Source organism: Terrapene carolina, unplaced genomic scaffold (genome assembly GCF_002925995.2).
Source record: "Terrapene carolina triunguis isolate 2854851 unplaced genomic scaffold, T_m_triunguis-2.0 Scaffold62, whole genome shotgun sequence".
In the NCBI taxonomy this organism is placed as follows: domain Eukaryota; kingdom Metazoa; phylum Chordata; order Testudines; family Emydidae; genus Terrapene; species Terrapene triunguis.
Window position 1 is genome coordinate 44,837,258 of NW_020664413.1, and position 22,499 is coordinate 44,859,756.

The following is a 22,499-nucleotide window of genomic DNA, read 5'->3' on the forward strand; positions in this document are numbered from 1 at the left end:
CTGAGGTTTCATGTGTTTTTTAAAATTCCTTCCTCTGAAGTTTTTATAAGTTATCTACTCTACTGTAGAGCTCTACACAAAGCTGAATATTAAAAAAAGTCTTCACTTGAAAGGATTAAGGGCTGATATTTAATCAATTGAGAATGGCAAAGTAATGCACAAGATCAGTGTTAAAATGTAATGTGCTAGGATAAATTAAGATTTTAATTGTAATTTTACATTAAAAATAATTCACCAACATGTAATACAGTCTAGTGTTTATTGTAGGTTATGGAAGGTACACTTGAATTTCAAAAATTTAAAACATATAAAAAGTGGTTAAGGGCTAACATTTTTTATCAACATCTGATAAATGTGTAAGAACGTTTATTATACAGCAGGGTACAATGGTAGTGTTAATGCCAACAGGGCACCATGGAAGTTAGTCTAAAAATTTTTCCCACATTGCTTTATACAAACAACACCACTTGCTGTTGTTTAAGAATATCGGGAGAGGATTGCTGTCTAAGGATAAGCAGTCCTATAACATTTTTAATGTTATATAGTGTCATAGTACTTAGTTTAGTGAATGTTTCAAAATAAAGGAAAGTAGAAATGCTGTAATTACTTCACAGAAATGCACATCCAATTCTTGTTTTCAATAAGAACAATAGGTACAGATTATAACTTTCCCTATATGAAATAATTTACACACAGATGAAAACTAGAACACTATCTAAAATAATCACTAAATCCATTTTTCTTCTTGGAAATAAACAAGCAATTATGGTTTTGCATGATCAAATATCAAAAACATATAGCAGAAGTAGTGTTTTTCTTTTAGAGATAACCGATACTCTAAAAATAAAAAAAAGTAGTATTTTCCATGAATGTGCAACCTAAAATCAATCAAGCTCATATTGTAGTACAACCATATTAAGAAACCACTGATCAGAAATACAACCTTATGGAAGAAAGTTTATAATCCACAAAACTGTTTGTCAGGCCATAACGTAAAAGAGCTCCACAGTTTACAGGTAAAACTGAGGCAACATAGATGCGTGCTAAGTTTTTAGTAAGTAGATATTTATGCAGAGGATGTGACACTTTGTTTGTAGACAGCATGGTATGCGTTTCTCAGCAAGACATAAGGGAAACAAGACTCCAAAAGATCCATTGTCAGGAATGGAGACTCCTGCACAATCTGAAAAATACCAAAAATGTATCAAGATTCTCTAATGTTCAAAAATAAACTATCAGTTGATGAGAACCATCTACACTATTTGATCAGCCTGCACCACAACAGCATTTATATTTCTTAGGCTTAAAAGGGAAAAGGTAAATACTGCAGCATGTTCATCCCACAAAGTCCTTTCAAGTACAAAGTTTAAGCAAACAGATACAAAGCTTTTCAAAGCTAGTTGCAAATATTTCAAACAGGCTTGCGGCACTAAAAGAAATGCTCAGAGCAGACTGTCTCATGGGTTATCCTCACTGTTTAATTTGCACTAATTTAATGTGACATCAATATAAAGCTGTGTCCACTAATCAATTGTGAAAGTTACTTGAATACTGCTATAACTTTTTCTGGCATTTCTAGGCAACACAGAGAAAGATAATACTCAATAGTAAAATACTTGTGGGGAGGGACTGGAGAAAAAAAATCAAAAGAACTTCAATTCTTAATGTCATTCTATTGTCATGATGTCAAAAAGTATTTCTATTGGTTGATGAGTTACAATAGCAAGGGTGTCTGTCAAAAAGGCCTTTGTTGTTAGGAATAACAATGAGCATGAGAACTTACCATGTCTAGCAGTAAATAAACAGATTCTCTGTTCCTTGTAGTAGTTTTGTCTGTCTCCTGACCAATTTTCAGTAGACTAGATGATGCAAGCTACAAAAAATTATTGAAAAATGATAAACATTTTAAAATATCATATCATTTTTGTGCTCTATTTTAAGTTGATCAGTTTTTGCTACTTTTGTTACATTTCTTTTAACTAATCTCCCTAACCAGTGTAGTTATTAGTACAACATAATACATAATGGAAAGGAAATACCATGACTACATTACAAGCATGCTTTCTGCATATTGTGTTTTGCTCTGCTAGGCATGTGCATTTTTTATACAAAATGAAGGAGTTTCTGATTAGCAGTGTTTGACATGTATATTTGAGGGGAGAAAAAACAAGGTTATTGCACAGAATTTCTGGGTGAAATCCTGGCTTTCACAAAGTCAGCAGTTTTGTCACTGACCAATTTTTTCCTTCCAATATGTATGCAAGTTTATGTACTCTTCTTGCATAATCAATACAAATAATTTTTTTAAAATTTATCATTCCATATCCGGGTCATGATGTGGTGGAGAGAAAAAACAAAAAAAACAAATGCTCAAATTCCAATACTACATATAATTAAAGAAATGCAGACATTATTATTTTATGACAATTGCCGGTTAAAGTGTAGGCAAACCAAACTACTTTTTTCAGTGATAAAGGCCCAGATACAGGAAAAATGAAAGCACCTGCTTAAGTCTTTGCAGGATCAGGGTCACAGACTTCAATAAAATATTTTGATCACAAATGAACTGTTAATTTTATTTTCATGAACTGCAGAATACACAAAGAAGAAATAAAATTCGTTCAACCTACAGAAGCAGAATTTTCAAGATATAGTACATGCCAATGAAGCAGCAGCCCCATGTCTAATACCTGCTCACAAATCTAAGTTTCTGAGTTGGGAATTTTCACTTTAAAATATTCTTGAAGACTGAATCACCATCCCTTACAAAAAAAGAGGTTAATACATTTGCCAAAAGAAAAAAAAAAAAAGAGTCTATTTTTAATCTAAGGTGATAGTATTCACATTTCAAAAAATCTTTTAGAACATTCCCATATTTAATTTCAATTGGTAAGAGCAATTAGGTTATCTAGTACATTCCTTTATCAGAAGATAATTATTTCCCACAGTATATTTTCTTGAGCTCCAGGTCCTCTCAGGCTAATCGTGAAAAAAAAAATTCTTTAAAGATAAGAATTTGGAAGACACCAAGTTGAATAAAATAAGGTCAGTGACTACACTACTGTAATTACAGTCTGAGCAGTCAAAGGAAACAGGTGTACCTTCTAGATCACATGATCAAAAATTAAATTCTTGCAGGAAAAATGTTTTTATATCACATGAAACTGCACTGGTTTCCTTTGCTTGTCAAGCATATACAACTTGACATGACCATTTTTCTTTTAATCTTTTACTACCAGCAGCTGCGGCAGACAATATCAACTCATGAGGTCAATGGGTTAAGATGCTTTTTTTCTTCCACAAAGTAACAATGTATTACCAGAAGTGAGAATTTTTTTTGCAAAAAGTACTGCTCACTATACCTCTCTAACTGTTAAAGATAAAGACAGATTCCCGCCTCCCCAAATTCACACAAAAATATGTTTAATATGCCCAAATAAGGCTGTCATTTCTGACCACATTTCTTAAAGTTGGTCATCCAAAAACAAAGGCAATCAAAATCACTGGCTATTTTTGAAAATTTAGACCAGACTATCTACTTGGCAGGCTGTCATTTTAACCTTATGTACCTCTGAAGTACTGAGAGCCAATTTTTAAGATGAATTTCTATTTTAAAAACACAAGTATGCTAAAACTCATACCAAAAAAATCCCCAAACCATAAACCACAGATTTATGTATTTGACAAGTTACAAAGACCTGATCCTAAAGCAGATAAATGTTGGAGACAGATTTTTGAGCATGATGGCGAGTCAGGTTGTTCTGGATTAATCTAGATATACTAACCCAAAACATTACATATCACAGATAAGACCTGGATCTCCAATTCACCCTGAGGACACCACTAATTCTCTTACACAAGTTTTCTTGGCTCTCTAGAGCCCTATACTCCACCTAATGGTGACTGCACAAACAGAACTTCAACGTCAAAAGTACAGTCCAAAAGATACACCAAGTCAGCTAAGGTTACTCATTATGACAGACTAACATATAATAAACTGGAAGTATATATCTTGTGGAAAATCTCTTAGAGCTTCATAAGGATATAAACATTGATTTCACATACACTATACTTAACTCTGTTTCCAATCTTGCATTACAATCTAGAAGATCATGTACTCTATTTTTAATATATACACACGTGTGTAATTACAGTATATATATAAATATATATATTTATTTATATATATATTTATTTATATATATATTTATACACACACACACACACACCCACACACACACACACACCCCACAACACAACACTACAAAAATGCTACATGAGTTTCAGGTTCAAGTTTAACTTTCATGTAATAGCATATCAACTAACCGATGTTTAACCACCTCTTGTAATATCACACATTTAATCTATACACATCTAAGACTGTACTATTCATTTGCATTCTGTGTATCAAAATTAAGACAATTTATAACAAGTTTAAATATAAATGAGAGTAAAATAGGTAGCTCCTTATAATTACATTTTCAATCTGAATTTTGAAAGTATCTGTAGACCACTAAATCAGAGATTAACTTCTTAAGAATAAAGTACAACTATTTACTCTTGACACAAAGTTTAATAAAAAGGTTAGATCTTCAAGAAATACTTATGACTAAGAAAGCTGGGCAAATAACTGATTTTTTGGTTTGGCCAGCAAAAAAAGTCCGCAAATTGGAAAAGTCCATTTCAGGGTCGGTAAACATACACCCACGTACATCTGAGTCCCTTTATAACCTTTGGCCCAGAGGTTACAGCCTTTGCCCAGGATGTGGAACTCCCAGGTTTGAATCCCCACTCTAGAGCACGGACTTGAAGCTAGGTCTCTCCCTCAAGCTATACGCTATTCTAGAGCAAGTTACTCTCAATCTCTCCTGTTGAAACTGTTCCACTTTGTACAAATTTTTAAGCAGTCACTGGCCAAAGAGTGTGATGATGATTCTATAGCCTAGTTATTAAGGCACTCACCTGGGAAGTAAGAGATGTAGATTCAAACCCCTCCTCTGAATCAGGCAAAAAGATGATTAGCCTATAGCATGGTAGTTAGGATGCTCACTTGGGAGGCGGGAAATCTGATTTCAAGTCCCTGCTCCAGAGTGGAGATTCAAACCAGGGTCTCCCACATCCCAGTGCCTACGCACATGACTAAAGTTAATTATTGCGGACTTTTTTTGGGGGTGGCAGGGTGCACGCACACACTCACTCTGCTGACTCTGAAAAACTTTTTTCAGGCCAGAACTATTGGGTTGAATTAGCAAATGGTTTCGGATGCACTGAAACGGCATTTTTCGGTGAGTAAACCATTCACCCGAAAAATTTCACCCAGCTCTAATGATTACCCAACTGATTGTGTCCCCATATCTGATTTTCTCCAAATGAAAATGAAAACTATGAAAACACTACTGTGGATAATTTAGCCTTCTTCTCTTTAGCTTAAGACTAAAGGGAAAATAACTACCAATACTAAACAAAGTACATATATACAGTTACGTAAGAAGCAAAAAGATATTGCAGATCAACTGAAGTCACTTCTATTAAAATCTTTATAAATGTTATTACAATGAAGATTACTGTAGCACTCTATTCTATGCACGGGGAATACCACACTACTATCTGTTTGCAAAGGCAAAATGTTGAAGATTTTAATAGTGACCACTGTACATCTAAAAGGTAAGTCTGAGTTGCAACAAAGGTTTAAGGTTTTGTTTTGGTTTTTTAGTCTGATTTTTGTAGCAGTCAATTCTGTTATCAAATTGTACATACAGCCAAAAATTCTTTAAGACGGTCTTCAATGCTTCCCTTGTGGATGGTAAATAAAGCTGCAGCAATCTGGTTGATAGCTTTTGCCAGGCAATGTATATTGTTGCAGTGCCCTAAACAAAAACAGACATGTTATTACTTTAGCAACACTTCTCAAAACCAAATGATTATTTGAATGTTTTAGCCAACAGGAACATAATTCGTAACTGCAACAGGGTCGTTTTGCAGTGAACTACTTGAAAGCTGCTAGCAATTGTGTGAGTGCTTTGGATCTCAGGGCCACATTCAGTAAAGAGCTTATAAAGGAAACATGTTTAGAATTAATACAGTGAAATACACTATTATATTTTACTTCGATATTGCAGGTAAGCTGCATGTAACATACTAAAAATAACAGACATTTATTACAACAAAGGCTCACCTTATGCTGCCATTTAAAGGATCATTAAAAATCACAAGGTGAGATGATTTCAGTGTTTAAACATTATATAGATTGAACATGAAATCATATAGGTAATGAAAAATTCAAATCCCCTCCCTCCTAAGGGCTATGATTATCACCATGCTTGGGAAAGATCCCAGAAACTCTTGGAATGAAGGGAACAGCCATGTATTGGAAAAATACTTAAGTTTCTGCAAAAATGAAAGATTTTGTAACTAGCTGGACATATGGGCATGTACACACAGGCGTCTTTCAGGTTCAATGAGCACAGGATTATTCATTTTCCATGTGGTGGTTGTGGAGCAAAGGAGAGCTCTTGAATAAAGCAGGGGAAGGACCTCCATTCTCAATCTGGATTTTACACACATCTGGAGAGACCACCAGTCCAGGATAGGGTGTTAAACAGCCTGTCCTCTAAAACTTTGTCAATAATTCTCTGATGGGGGAACGCTAGTAACAGCTTTTGGAGTGAACAGTTTGCATGTCAAGACCAAGAGAGATTGCTTCTTCTCTGACTAGAGGTAAATAAGTGAAGAGGCATTATGGTAGACAGGGAAGGAGAATCTGACTGTGAAACTGGCATGAATGATCTCTGCTCATCTGTCAGCAGGTGACTGGTCCAAGTTTTAAGGAAAAACTAATCTCTGGCAATTAGTTTGAAATTTGGCTAACTGTCAATATCTCAGTCTTCTGTTAGCAGGAGCAAATATGAAGGTTACTTTTGGGTCTGGCTCTCTGCCAGGAGACACAGAAGGAACCCAAGGTCTTGAATAAACAAATGGGAAGCACTCAGATATGGCTAGAATATCTTGAAGTCTGTATTTTTGGGATAACATTTTCCCTCTCTTTTGCTTGGCTTGGGAACTGAAGCTAGTTCAAGTCTATAACTTTTTAGACGGCCATATCCAGGATCTTGCCAGAGCTGAATGACACTAAAAGGAGCACAGCACAAATGAGATTGAATCTCTAGCTTACATCCAAAGCCAGATGCTACACTTCAGGATTGTAGAACACAGAAGGGGAAAAAGTGATAAAAGAGACAAAAGCCATCTAAAAAGTGTTAAGTGTCCTGCTTTTAGTTTTGACTAACTCAGATTAGTCACCCAAGAAAAGGAAGCCCTGTATATCCAAGGCAGGCCATGGAGACAGAGTCCCTCTCTTCAAGGATTGCTTGTCCACCAGATAAAGGAGATTTGCCCCCCTGACAAAAATAAACCTTTTCTTTGTTCAGTCTCGAGACTGAGGCATCTACCTGAGCCTATAGCAAATTCGATGTGTTTATCCTTCTGATCTTGTACAGTCAGTGGCAAGTCCTGATATAGATTTTTTTGTGCTCTAGGTAGGATCACTTAAAGGGTCTGGGAAAGTTAATGCACTTCCAGCTTTCCCCACTTTAAAGGGTTCCTCTTAGGGCCATCACCTTTGCCTGACTCCTTCTCAGAGCTGCTAAATGGAAGAGTCAGACTGCCATTGGAAGAGAAACTGGTGACAGACGGTATTTTCTAATGCAATATATTTATCAAAATGTACACATGTCCTGTTCATCTTGACGAGAAGTGCTCAAAACTATATATGAGCCACTCTAATGCAGTAAGACTTAGACTGCAGCTGAGAGAGTCAGGCCTGTCACCATGACTCAGTTCCCTTCTCTGGTTCTTGGTCTGTCTCTTCTCTTTTAGCACACTTTCTGGTCCTCTCTCCTCCCTGTGCCCTGAACATTTAATCTGGAAACAGTTTCTAGCCCTTACCGGTTTTGAAAAAAGCCTCCCAAAATGGAAAGCAATGCACTTCTGGCTTTCCAAATCTGCAGATAGCCTGAAGCAATAGCTCTGAGGGTTATGAATTGTTCCCCCTATTCATCTAAGTAAAATGTTCACATTTAAATTTGTCATTAGCTACACTTAATTTCTGTTCATTACAGATAATGCCAGAAAAGATGGATGTATGTGCAGAGCTCAGACTATTACTCTACACTTACTATCTAAAAGTTACAGTGTACATACCTATACACCTTGAAGATTAAAGAAAGTATGTCCCCATCAAGGAAGTTAACATTGTTGAATTAAACAGAAGCTTGAAATATAAATTTCTACAAAAATTCTTGTGTACATAATAATACATGGCAATTGCAATCTGAGTCTGCAGACTTAATTGTTGTACTGGACAAGTGGCCAGCTATGCACACAAAGATTTGAAACACGGGATCTTGTGCATCTAAATTATTACATACTATGTTTTCTTTAATTTGATATTCAAAGCTTTAGAAATTTTGGCCTTTCCCCTGCTGCTTCTACTAATTCTGGGAAAGCTGGGGAAGGAAATGATTGACAAGCTAGATGTCCTATGTTAATTAAGCTTTGTCCTGTGCAGGATACAGAGCCGATTCTGGTAAAGACCAATAAAGAAAACTCTGTGGGTCAAGTGAATGGACACAGACGCCACATATTCCTATCTGGACCATGGTACACAGCAGTGAAGGAAAGTCTGAACTGTTGAAAAGTGATTTGTGTGTGTGTTGGAGCAGTTTTGACAATCTTTTCTGTTAAACTTAGTTTTGTGTGAAAGAGCTAAACATTTTTTGTGTGGATTACAAACAAAGAATTTCCTTGAGGCAAAGATCTTTTCTTTTAATAGGAAAGGAAAGTAGCAAGAGATTCCTTAGAAGATGATTCTACTTACAATTCATTCCTTCTAGATTTAAAAAAATAATAATTTTATTCTTAGTAGCTGAGATATTAAACTATCAAGTCATATGAATAGGCACAAATCCAAAGTAGCAGTAATAAATTAACAGTTACTAAAACAACGCATATGCTAATCAATATAAATTCTTAGACTAATCAAAGTGGAAAATATGTTTTAGGTCATCTGCTTTGTGTGTGAGTTAAACATTAACTCACAAAGTGCATATTCTAGGACAGGGGTCGGCAACCTTTCGGAAGTGGTGTGCCGAGTCTTCGTTTATTCTCTCTAATTTAAGGTTTCGTGTGCCGGGAATACATTTTAACGTTTTTAGAAGGTCTCTTTCTATAAGTCTATATTATATAACTAAACTTTGTATGTAAAGTAAACAAGGTTTTCAAAATGTTTAAGAAGCGTCATTTAAAATTAAATTAAAATGCTGATCTTACGCCACCAACCTGCTCAGCTCGCTGCCAGCCTGGGGTTCTGTTCACCTAGGCCGGCAGAGAGCTGATCAGGGCCTGCGGCCGGGACCCCAGACCTGGGAGGGGGGGGGGTGTTTCAGGGTTCAGGGCAGAGGGCTGGGGGTTCAGGGCAGAAGGCTGGTGTGTGTGTGGGGGGGTTCAGAGATCAGGGCAGAAGGCTGTGGGGGGTGCAGGGCAGAAGGCTGAGGGGTATGGGGGTGCAGGGCAGAGGGATGGGGTGCTCGGCTCGTGGGGGTGCTCCCAGCCCCCTGCCCTGAGCGGCTCATGGCAGGGGGCTGGAAGGGATATACCCTGTTCCACCCCCTTCCCCCAGGCTCCGTCCCTACCTCTCTCTGCCTCCTCTACAGAGCTGTGTGCACGCTGCTGCTCTTCCCCCTCCCCGTCGCTAGGGCCATCAGCTGATTGGCCAGGGAAGGAGAGGAGACGGGGCAGGAAAGCACAGGCTGGGGGAAGAAGCAGGGGAGGGGGGAAGCTTGGCTGCCGCAGAACCAAGCTTCTGCCTCCTGCCCCCGCAGGGGAGAGCGGTGGGCGGGGGGGCTGAGTGGGGTTGGGGGCCGGGACCGCGGCAGGGAGCTGCGTGCCACTCAGAATCGGCTCGCGTGCCGTGTTTGGCACGCGTGCAGTAGGTTGCCGACCCCTGTTCTAGGACTATGTCTAGTCTTCAAAATTTCAAGTGGATTATATTCATTTTTAATACATCATGTTTCAAAACAAGATTAAGGTAAATGATTTAAAAAATTTATAATCATGTTTCTGTCATGATTTAGATTCAGTTCAACCTGACTGTTAGATCCATCCACCATAACGCATATGATAATAAAATAGAAATCAATTTTGCTACTCCAAAGAGCAAGTATTTGAGAAAAAACACTTACAAGATTAATAATCAAGATATTTCAACAAGAAAATATCCATACCAAAAATTTACCACCACCAAATAAATAGTACCTTCAATGGCAGGGCTATATTGAGACATCACGTTACTGGCTAAAGTTGGCAAGGAGACTGCCACAAAGACCATGAGAAGGCAGGCGATTTTATATTCTTCTTCTGGACTAATATTTTCTGAAATTAAGAAGAAATTCCTTAAATTTAAAAGCTACTCTGGGATTTATCCCATGACAACTGAGTAGAAAGTTGCCTTTTTTAGGTCTGTCATGATTCATGTCACATTTTCTAAAATATTATTGCTGCTACCTTTAATGGGATTATAAAGTTAAAAAAGTCAAGTAGTGAATTACAGTATCTAGCGCACTATTAATGGTCAGCATGTATTGACTAACTGATGATAGTAAGTCACTCCATCCAACTGCAGAAATAGATGGGAATTAAAATACGAGACCCCAACACCAAAAGGAATGAGCTAAAATAAAATGCTATGTCCTGTTTACACAATTTAACGCCTTCATAGTTACTAGAATATGTTGTAGCTAGAACTACCAAGGGAAGAGATATCAGAATCACACAAATGTTAAATATTTACTTATGACATTTTAAAAAGCCATTCAGGTAGTTTGAACCCAATATGTGATTTACTATTAAAATAATAGTGACAAATGTCTTCAGGAACTTAAATATGTTTTCTATCCCTACTGAGAAAATGGAAAAAAATAACTTTAGGTAGGATCTCTAACGGTTCATGCTATATAGACATCCAGCCAATAGCAAGAACAAAGCAAATAAGAAGTATTCATAGATTTGTGTTACCACTGTTTCATCAGCTTTTTCTTTTGTACGGAATAATCAAAGTGTTTGATAAGAAACATAGGGAACAAAATGAAAATCTGCCAAACAGCTTTAAGAATTTCATTTATTTTTACCCCTCTAAACGCATACTGTCAGTCAAAAAAATTGGAAAACTGGAAGGATTTGCAATGGCCCTTTAAAATGAATGCCGTAGAATCTGAAATTGTCCCAACATGCCTTGGATGCTTTCACAGGCATAGTTTTAAATGTTTTTGTCTGCCTTCATGTTAATGTTTGCATAAAACACAACCTTCATATATTTCACAATATTGGTTTATTAACTGCTTCGTAAAATCTAACTGACATTTTAAATATTAAAAGTAGAGAGGAATGGATTTAATAGTTACTGTGCATCAAAAAATAGACTATTTGCCTTCTGTTAGCCTCAACACAACCCAATATTTTCCTCTCCTTAAATGAATCCAGTTTTTTCCCCAAAGGCATTACATTCATCCATGTTTCACCTATTATCCATTTCTACAGCAGTTTCCCCAATGCAGCTGGCTCACAAAACTCCAGTCTACATGAGTGCATTTTATGCAGCATGCATAGCAAATGCTTAAGTTCCAAAGGAAAATTCACCTGGCAATATACATGGCTCATCTGAGGCAATACAGAAGAGCCAATAATCCACCTACAGCTCTTTGCCTACTACTGCAAACATCTGCACACGTTTCTAGATTATTTTTTTTACATCAAAAAGAGTCAAAGTGCATTGCTAACTATACTTTTCAAAGATTATATCACTTGTTACCTGATTTTTGGGAAGACAGTGCTACAACCAAGGCAGGATCAATCTCACATGGCAATCCAGCAGCAGATGACAGCTCATATACATTCATTGCCACCTGAGACACAAAATAGCAATTATCACAAGGTGAAAAACACCAAATGTTTTCTAAAAAAATCTCATTTCTGAACACAGCTGTACTGAAATGTTTAAACTGCAGAGTTTGAGAACACTAGGGAATTTCAGTCTCTGAAATATGATAAAGAACCTTTGGATTTGTATTATGTCTAACCTACACTGAACAGCTGTTTCAGTACTTGGTGTGCTAGGAGGTTATCATGTCTTGCTGTCAAGCCAAACGAAGGTTTTGTAACTTTCCTCAACTGCCTCCAGCACAAACATCTTAGCATCCAGTTAGCTCTTCTAACTGAAAGGAAAGATGCAGAAAGTAAAACTATCAAAGATGTAAGCAATCAGATCAGAAGCGTCAAACAATGTTTTAAGAAGTATGTTAACATAAATATAGCCAATTAAGACCATATGTTGATACAGTGTTACAAATTAAATGCACAAGAGTGAGGAAAAAGTTAATGGTCCTATAATAATGTTAAATTGGGTGAACATTTTCAAAGTGACAAGAGATTTTGGGTGCCTGTAGTGAGTCGGTGTGGCTCCCCTCCTGCCCAGAGGAGGGAGCACCAGTGCAGACACCTGAGTGGGCGGAGCCACCACCACCTGTCCCCGCCCCCCGGAAGTCAAGGGGCGGGACAGGAAGTATAAAGGCTGGCCGCCAGAGCTCAGTCAGAGCCCGGCCACCGCAGGGAGCAGACGTGCGGCCGGGAGCTCCCGACCAGGATACCGCTGAGGCCCGAGGATATTCTCCTAGCTGGCCGGAGCTGCCCCGGGCTCACTACGACGAAGAGCCGCCGGAGCCCGTCCGTTCCCGCCATTGGGGGGAGCCCTTGGAACTCCCCCACAGCAACCCCGACGGTGAGACCGCCCCAGAACCCCTTCGGCCCTGCTGTTACCCGGAGGAACCGCCCGAGTGCAACTGGCCGGACTTCCCGACGGAGCTGCCGGACCTGCCACCAAGCCCCGGCCGGGAGGAGCCTATGCTAGTGGACTGGACCCTGCCCGGTGCCGCGGACGAGGTAGGCCCTGAGGGGGAAATTGGAAGTAGCCCGGGGGTAGCCGACCCCGGTCAGGCTGCCGAGGCATGCGAACCCATGTCAGTGTGTTTCGGTCAGGATACCCCACTGACCGGCAGCGGCAGTAAAAGACGGTTACTTACCTTCTGTAACTGTTGTTCTTCGAGATGTGTTGTTCACGTCCATTCCACATTAGGTGTGCGCGCGCCGCGTGCACGAATCGTCGGAACTTTTTCCCTCAGCGGCTCCCGTCGGGCCCGCAGGGTCCCCTTCCCGCCAGAGCGGCGCCCCGCCCTCGCGTATATATATCCCTGCAGGCCCGACCCTCCCTCAGTTCCTTCTTGCCGGTGACTCCGACAGAGGGGAAGGAGGGTGGGAAGTGGAATGGACGTGAACAACACATCTCGAAGAACAACAGTTACAGAAGGTAAGTAACCGTCTTTTCTTCTTCGAGTGCTTGTTCACGTCCATTCCACATTAGGTGACTCGCAAGCTTACCGTTGGAGGAGGGTAGGAGTCAAGGAACAATTGATTGCAGCACCGCCTTGCCGACCACTGCATCATCTCTAGCCTGATGGTGGATCGCGTAGTGTGCTGTGAAGGTATGCACCGACGACCAGGTGGCTGCCTTGCAGATCTCCTGGAGCGGGACCTGTGCCAAGAAGGCCGTCGAGGACGCCTGGGCTCTAGTGGAGTGAGCCCTGATCTGAGGAGCAGGCGTGTTGGCGAGCTCGTAGCATGTACGTATGCAGTGCACTATCCACGCCGACAGGCGTTGCGTAGAAATCGGTTGGCCCTTCATGCGCTCCGCAATGGCCACGAACAGCTGAGACGACTTACGGAAAGGTCGGGTACGGTCCAGATAAAAGGCCAATGCCCGCCGAACATCCAGGGTGTGCAGGCTGCGATGGCTCGGGTCCGTATGGGGCTTAGGGAAGAATACTGGTAAACAAATGTCCTGCCCCATGTGAAAATTCGAAACCACCTTCGGGAGGAATCTAGGGTGAGGCCTAAGCTGCACCTTGTCTTTGTAGAAGATGGTATAAGGGGGCTCCGAGGTGAGGGCCCTCAACTCGGACACTCTTCTAGCCGAGGTAATGGCCACAAGGAACGCGACCTTCCACGAAAGGTGCGTGAGGGAGCAAGAGGCCAGGGGTTCAAAGGGGGGCCCCATAAGTTTCGTGAGAACCAGATTAAGGTTCCACGGGGGAATAGGAGGGCGTGAGTAGGGAAACACCCGCTCCAGACCCTTGAGGAAACGGACCACCGTGGGGTTGGAGAATACGGATCTGCCCGATTCTCCAGGGTGGAACGCCGAAATGGCGGCCAGATGCACCTTAATAGAAGCGGGGGCGAGGCCTTGACGCTTGAGGTGCAGCAAGTAGTCGAGGATCAGAGGTATCGAGGCCTGTAAAGGCTGCGAGTGGTGAGGCGCACACCACAAGGAGAAGCGCTTCCACTTAGCCAGGTAGGCTGCCCTCGTGGAGGGTTTCCTACTACCAAGTAGGATTTGCTGAACCTCGTGGGAACACCTGTGCTCCACCCCACTTAGCCAGAGAGTAGCCATGCCGTGAGATGTAGCGCTGACAGGTTCGGGTGGAGTAGGTGACCTCGATCCTGAGTGATGAGGTCGTGATGTAGGGGAAGGGCCACCGGAGAGGTCACGGAGAGTTCCACCAGAGTTGTGAACCAGTGTTGGCGTGGCCACGCCGGGGCGATTAGGATAACCGTCGCCCTGTCCCTGCGGACCTTCAGGAGGACCTTGTGAATGAGTGGGAACGGGGGAAAGGCGTACTTCAGGCTCCCGCCCCATGGGATAGCAAAGGCGTCTGCCACTGAGCCTGGGCTGTGACCCTGAAACGAGCAGAATTGCGGGCACTGACTGTTGTCTTTGCTGGCAAATAAATCTACCTGGGGAAACCCCCACCTCAGGAAAATGGACCGGAGGACGTCCCGTCTCAGCCGCCACTCGTGCCTGAGGTAGGACCGACTGAGACGGTCCGCCAGCCCGTTCTGTACCCCGGGAAGATACGCCGCCCGAAGTTGTACTGAATGGGCTATGCAGAAGTCCCAGAGGAGGAGAGCCTCGCGGCAGAGGGGAGAGGACCGGGACCCGCCCTGCTTGTTTATGTAAAACATCGCGGTAGTGTTGTCTGTCAGAACTGACACGCTGTGTCCTTTTATGGTGGCGTGAAAGGTCTGGCAGGCGAGGCGAACCGCTCTCAGCTCCTTTAGGTTGATGTGGAGCAGCCGCTCCTCCCTGGACCACAAGCCCTGAGTGCGCTGGTCCCCTAGGTGCGCACCCCAACCCAGGTCCGACGCGTCTGTCACTAGCGTCAGAGTCGGTTGTGGGGCGGTGAATGGGACCCCTGCGCAAACCTGCTGCTGGTTGAGCCACCAACTGAGGGCATCCGATACCCGAGCCGGGACTGTGACGACCATGTCCAAGGGGTCTCTGTTGGGGCGATATGTCTGAGCCAACCATAGCTGCAGCGGTCGGAGCCGGAGACGGGCGAACCCGACTACGTGCGTGCACGCTGCCATGTGACCCAGGAGTTGCAGGCAACATCTGGCTGTGGTCGTCGGGAATCGTTGAACGGAGGTTACGGCCTCCTTGATAGCCAGGAATCGGGATACGGGAAGACTTGCCCGTGCCTCTACCGAGTCCAGGGTTGCCCCTATGAAATCCAGCCTCTGTGTGGGGATTAGCGATGACTTGGGCACATTGACCAACAGCCCGAGTTCGCGGAATACTTGCAATGCCAGCGTCACATGGGCGCGGACCTCTGCCTCCGACCGGCCCGCCAGGAGCCAATCGTCCAGGTACGGGTAGACGCGCATCCGTCTTTTTCGAAGAAAGGCGGCTACCACCGACATGCATTTCGTGAAGACACGCGGGGCTGTTGCAAGGCCGAAGGGCAAGACCGTGAACTGGAAATGGCGCTGTTGGACCGTGAAGCGTAGGAAACGCCGATGAGCTCGGCGAATGGCAATGTGAAAATAAGCGTCTTTCATATCGAGGGCAGCGTACCAATCCCCCGGATCCAGGGAAGGGATGATGGTACCAAGGGAGACCATACGGAACCGTGGCTTCTGCAAGTACTGGTTCAACTTGCGGAGATCCAGGATAGGACGGAGGCCCCCTTTGGCTTTGGGGATGAGGAAGTATCTGGAATAGAACCCTCTTCCTCTGAAGTCCAGAGGAACCTCCTCCACCGCCCCCGCCTCGAGGAGGGTTTGTACCTCCTGTATGAGGAGTTGCTCGTGAGAGGGGTCCCTGAAGAGGGACGGGGGCGGTGGGTGGGAGGGAGGGGGCGAGGAGAACTGGAGGGTGTAACCTGATTCCACCGTGCGCAGGACCCAGCGGTCTGATGTTATATGAGACCAGGCACGGGAAAAATGGGACAGGCGGTCCCTGAAACCTAGGGGTGGATCCGGAGAAGGGATGGGTACGCTGTCCTCGATCGCAGCTTCAAAATCCTTGTTTATTTCCCGGCTGCGTCTTGTTTTGGCCCTGGTTTTGGCCTTGGCTAGGCGTATTGTTGCGCCTACGTCTATTGTCCCTGCCCCGTCTACGGTATGGTTCCTGACGAGGGCGAGGATGATACTGCCTTTGAGGAGGTTGGGGCTTGAACGGCTTCCTCTGTGTCACAGGGGTGTGCATCCCCAAGGACTTAAGGGTAGCCCGAGAGTCCTTGAGGCTGTGTAGCCTGGCGTCAGTCTGCTCTGAGAAAAGACCCGTACCCTCAAACGGCAAGTCTTGGAGGGTATTTTGCACCTCCGGGGGAAGGCCCGAGGATTGCAGCCATGCAGAACGTCTCATCACTACGCCCGACGCAATTGTTCTAGCAGCTGCGTCGGCAGAGTCAAGTGAGGCCTGTAACGACGTTTTGGCTACCGCCTTCCCCTCGTCCACTAGCGCCGCGAACTCAGGTTGTGAACCCTGAGGCAAGGCGTCTTTAAACTTGGACACCGAAGCCCATGAGTTGAAGTTATGTCTATTTAGGATCGCTTGCTGATTAGCTATCCTCAATTGGAGGCCCCCGGACGAATAGACCTTCCTGCCAAAAAGGTCTAGTCGTTTTGCCTCCTTGGCCTTGGGTGCCGGGGCCTGTTGGCCATGTCTTTCCCGTTCGTTAACCGCCGAGACGACCAGCGAACATGGGGCCGGGTGGGAGAAGAGAAAGTCGAACCCCTTGGACGGGGCGAAGTACTTCCGTTCTACGCCTTTTGCGGTTGGCGCGGAGGAGGCTGGCGTTTGCCATACGGTCTTATAGTTTGCCTGGACCGTTTTTATAAGCGGGAGCGCGATCCTGGAGGGACCCTCTGGGCTCAGAATGTCCACCATCGGATCCTCCTGCTCAACCGTCTCCTCTGCTTGTAGACCCAAATTAAGGGCCACCCGGCGGAGCAAGTCCTGGTGAGCCCGGTGGTCAATAGGGGGAGGGCCGGATACTGTTGTGCCCGCCACGGCCTCGTCCGGCGAGGAGGAGGAGGTCATGGCTTTCTGAGCTTCCTCGTCCTCCTGTATCTCCTCCTCGGTGGGGCGTCCCTCCGGGGTGCGCCCCCTGTCCCGAGTCAGGGACGGTGCCGAGCTCGGTGCCGAGTCCGCCCTCTCTGCATCCGGTGGTCTGGAGACCGTGGCCTCCGCACGGGAGGTAGGGCGGCACCGTGGGGAGCGGGACCGGTCTCCTGAGGGACCCGACCGCGAAGTCCTGGATGGAGGGCCTTGCTGATGATAGGCCCACGGTGTCCAGAATGGCCACTGCCCAGGATGGTTCCAATGTGGTTGCCAAGAGGCCTCGTGTTCTCTAGCGGCATGCCCTCTGCGGCCATATCTGGAAAGGCCCGAGTCCTCTTCCGACGCTAGGGACGGTGACCTAGAGGGCCATGGCGGTGCCGTGGGGCGGTGCCGGTCCGGTGTCGGGGAGCGGTGCCGTCTGGACCGGGACCGTGAGTACCGGCGTGCCGATCTGGACCGGGAACGGTACCGTTGACCGCGGGACCGGGAGCGGCTGCGGGAGGGTGGTCTTGGAAGTCTCGCCATCGAAGCGTCCCGGCGCCTGCTCGAGCCGGGTTGCTGAGGCGGTGCCACGCTCGCATCGGGCCCTGACTGTTTCGCGGCCCGTTGTGCGGCGGGAAGCCGGGAGTCCACCGAGGCGGAGCTCGACCGGGACCGGCGCCGTGAACGGTGCCGAGATGGCGACCGCGACGGGCGCATCATCGCCGGTTTGCCCTTGGATGGCAGCCGCGGCGGAATGTCTGCAGCGCGGAGTGTGCTTTCGGAGGACAATTCGATGAGGTCCTTTGCCGCCTCAAATGTGTCCGGGGTGGAGGGCTGCTCCAACAGTTCCTCCAGCCCATCCTCCGCACTCGACGCGCTCGTCCCGGGGCTCGACGGGCCCTTCGGCGCCGGAGCCACTGGTGCCGGGATCTGTACCGGGGCCGTTACGGCCTTGGCCGCACTTGCGGGCTTCGCCGGTGCCGCCTTCTTATGAGGGGAGCGTCCCCGGGTCTTAGGCTGGCCCTTTGCCTTGGCCGGCGAAGAAGATCGGTGCCGGGCATGTTCCCGCCTTGGCGGTGCCGCGGCTTTAGTCTGCGCCGCCGGTGTCGGGTCGCGGACCGATGCCGGGGCGCTCCGCACCGAAGCGGACGGTGCCGCGGAAGAGGAGGGCTGTAATGCCGCCTCCATGAGGAGCTGTCTAAGGCGAAATTCCCTCTCTTTCTTGGTTCTGGGCTTGAAGGCCTTACAAATTTTACAGCGCTCCTTTTGGTGAGCTTCCCCGAGGCAACGGAGACACGACTCGTGCGGGTCGCTCACTGGCATAGGCCTGCGGCACGCGGCACACGCCTTAAAGCCTTGGGCGTGCGGCATGCCCCGCCGCCCAGGGCCGGTGCCGGGGTTGACCAAACCCCTATCACCAAGTGATTTTGGTCCTTAGAAGAACTAAACAACTACTTAACACTAAAACTCTTAACTGTAATTATGAACTGCTAACTACTGCTAATGGCTATGCTAAGGGACACTCTCAGGCGAGAGACAGAGTTGTTCCAACGTCGCCACGGGCGGTAAGAAGGAACTGAGGGAGGGTCGGGCCTGCAGGGATATATATACGCGAGGGCGGGGCGCCGCTCTGGCGGGAAGGGGACCCTGCGGGCCCGACGGGAGCCGCTGAGGGAAAAAGTTCCGACGATTCGTGCACGCGGCGCGCGCACACCTAATGTGGAATGGACGTGAACAAGCACTCGAAGAAGAACCGCTGTTAGGGCCCCGGGCTGGAACGCAGTGGAGTGGGTGGGCCTGCGTTCCCCCCTGCCACCCCCACACACGGGTGGCAGGCTTCCCCCTCACCCAACGCTCTGGTCTCGCCGCCAGGGCTTACCCAGAGTGAGTGTTGCTCAGCCCCTGTGTAAGGGGGCCTGAGCTCCCTAACTGGGTAGCTGCTCCGCCCCTGCTTCCAAGGGCCTGAGCAGTGTCGGTGTGTGCCCCGCCCTGAGCTAGGGCCTGGGCTATTGAACTGCTACTTACCCAGCCCCCCTGCACCAGAGGGCCTGGGCTATTGAACTGCTATTTACCCAGCCCCCCTGCACCAGAGGGCCTGGGCTGTTGAACTGCTACTTACCCAGCCCCCCTGCACCAGAGGGCCTGGGCTGTGGAACTGTCGGTGGATTATTCAGCCCTGCACCGAAGGGCCTGAGCCTGAGCTAACCGGCTATTTGTTTCGTGGACAGGGAGTCGGTGTGGCTCCCCTCCTGCCCCGGAGGGTCGAGCCCCGGCACCGAACCTTTTACAGTGCCCAACCTAGGACATCTTATAAGGGTCCTCATTTTCAGAGGATGGGTATACAGAACTTTCTGAAAAATTAGGTCCACATAAGGTGTCTCAAGTTAGGAACCCAAAATTCACGAGTTACTTTTGAAAAATCTTAACCTTAGAATGTTGTTCACCCTATGTATTTTATATTAAAAACCAGTGATGAAAAATTTTGTTTTTGTTGAAGACCCCCTGTGGGACAGATTGACAGGTAAACACTCAGATTCCATACTCTCTTACACCATGTTCTGAAACATTTGCCTTTTTTCCTGTTCATTCTCGCTCTCATTCTTTAATACCCTTTAAAAGTAGATTTACTACCTTTCACACCTCTTGTACAATAGCTAATTTTTAATCATTAAGGCTAAGAGATAAGTAAGATTAAAAAAGGATTCGACTTTTATAAGCTTAATGAGAATATTCACAGTTAAATTTAGCATTAAAAAAAAAAACTTAATTTTTTTCCCTTAGAAAGACAAATTTTCATTCTTCTGCCTTAAGCCAAACAATAGCCAACATGGGAAACAATCTCCCTTTGGGCTGGCTACTCCATAAATGCCCACTACAGAGTTCCTGGCATCCTACTCTGAAGCATCTGGTACTAGTTTTAGGCCACTGGACCACATTGGCTTCTGGTCTGATCCAGTATGAAAGTATCCAGTCTCCTAGGAGAGATTGCATATTTTTGTTAGAAGCTCAGCCACTTCATTTTCAGGTTCTTTCAGAACTCCTGCAAGTAAACAATCCTGCTCTTATTAAATCCCCCTCTCATTTAGCTACCTGTTCCAGCACCACCTCTTTTGATATCTCAACGTCTGGAAGTACCTCATCTTTATTTCCTAAAACGAGAAAGCATCTTCCTAACATGCTCTGTTGTGAAGGTTGATACAAAGAAATTATTTAGCTTCATTGCAATTTCCCTCATCTTTTTTAATTGCCCATCTACTCTGGTAGTTGAGTAGGCCAAACATTTTTCTCAGGAGCTCCCTGCTTTTAGTATCTGTTTAATGCATTTCATATTGTTTTTATGTCATTCAATATTTGCTCTTCTAATTCCCTTCTAGCCTTCCTCATTTTTAACCTTACATATTACATGCCATAGTAGTTTATGTTCCTTTTATTGGCTTCACGAGGAGGACTGGATCTCCACTTTCTGACAGATACCTCTGGTTTGAATAGCCTCTTGAACCTTGCCATAAAACCATGTTCTTTTTTCCTTGCCTTCCTTTTTGTTGTTCTTTATTGGTATACATTCTTTTGACATTTCTGTTGTAACCCTTTTTTTTAAAAAAAACCCACACATCTGGTGCTGTAAGGCTTGACATCACAGGATTTACTTATGTTTACTGGACTTGTACAGTTTGAAGTAAGGCGATAAAGTGGCACAAATACCTTTCGTTACAAGCTGGTATATTAATAAAGTATACGTATTTGGCAGAGTTACCCTATAAAGTGGCCACTTTTTATAGTGCCCCTTAAATCTTAAACACACTTAAGCTGTAACGCTTAGTGTTTATCTTTACCCTCAATTGATCCTAGTTTGGTTAGATAAACAATACTTGGTGCTTCTTCAGCTAACAGACACAGGGTTCTGCATGAAGTTTCCTACTACAGGGAACTCCTATAAATCATACTTTCCCTTACACATCTTATTCCTATATGAATATGAGAGAGAAAACCACACCCAGTTTATTCTTCTAATGCTGAAATGTCTATGGCTGACCATACAATTAATAGAGTACATCATTTATAAGCACCTAGAGGATAATAGGGTTAATAAGGAATAGCCAACTTTGATTTCTCAAAAACAAATCATGCCAAAACCAATTTAATTTTCTTCTTTGACAGGGTTACTGGCCTACTGGATTGGACAGGGGGTGGGGTGGGGGGGGGGAGAGATAAAATTTGATTTTTAGAGAGGCTTTTGATACAGTCCCACATGACACTCCCTAAGTAAACTAGCGAAATGCAGTCTAGATGAAATCGCTATAAGGTGGGTGTACAACTGGTTGAGAGACCAACTCAGAGTAGTTATCAATGGTCTGCTGTCAAACTGGGATGGCACATCTAGTGGAGTTCCACACGTGTTGGTCCTGGGTCCAGCATTATTCAATATTTTCATTAATGACTTGGATAATGGTGTGGAGAGTATGCTTATAAAATGGGCAGATGACCCCAAGCTGGGAGGAGTTGCAAGCTCTTGGAGGGCAGAATTTAGAATTCAAAACAACTTTGACAAACTGGATAATTGATCTTAAATTAGCAAGATGAATTCAATAAAAATAAGTGCAAAATACTTCACTTAAGGACAGATCAAATGCACAATTACACAATGTGAAGTAACTGGTTAGTGGTAACTGCTGAAAAGAATCTGGGGGTTATTACGAATTGAATGAGTCAACAATAGGATACAGTTATAAAGAAGGCTAATATTCTAGGGCATATGTAAGACACAGGAGGCAACTGTCCTGCTCTACTTGGCATTGGTGAGGCCTCAGCTGAAGTACTGTGTCCAATTCTGGGTTCCGTGCTTTAGGAAAGATGTGGACAAACTTGACAGAGCCCAGAAGAGAGCAGGTTTAGAAAAACTGACCTATGAGGAAAGGTTACAACTGGACGTGTTCAGTATTGACAAAAGATGACTGACGGGAAACCTGATAAGTGTCTTCAAATATATTAAGGGCTGTTATAAAGAGAA

At 44.9% G+C, this 22,499-nt stretch overlaps 1 protein-coding gene across 2 annotated transcripts in view; it reads right to left on the minus strand.

Moving 5' to 3' along the window:
* Window positions 1-242: 242 nt before the first annotated feature.
* The window catches only part of NCKAP1 (NCK associated protein 1), a 111,709-nt gene continuing 89,452 nt past the window's right edge, over window positions 243-22,499 (minus strand). For both annotated transcript variants that reach the window (XM_026647627.2, XM_029910520.1), the window contains 5 exons: window positions 11,864-11,957; window positions 10,312-10,428; window positions 5,758-5,867; window positions 1,784-1,873; window positions 243-1,183 (listed from right to left, as the gene is read on the minus strand). In XM_026647627.2, coding sequence (XP_026503412.1) covers window positions 1,067-1,183; window positions 1,784-1,873; window positions 5,758-5,867; window positions 10,312-10,428; window positions 11,864-11,957 — 528 coding nt within the window. In that variant the 3' untranslated portion in view covers window positions 243-1,066. The remainder of the gene's footprint in view (window positions 1,184-1,783; window positions 1,874-5,757; window positions 5,868-10,311; window positions 10,429-11,863; window positions 11,958-22,499) is intronic.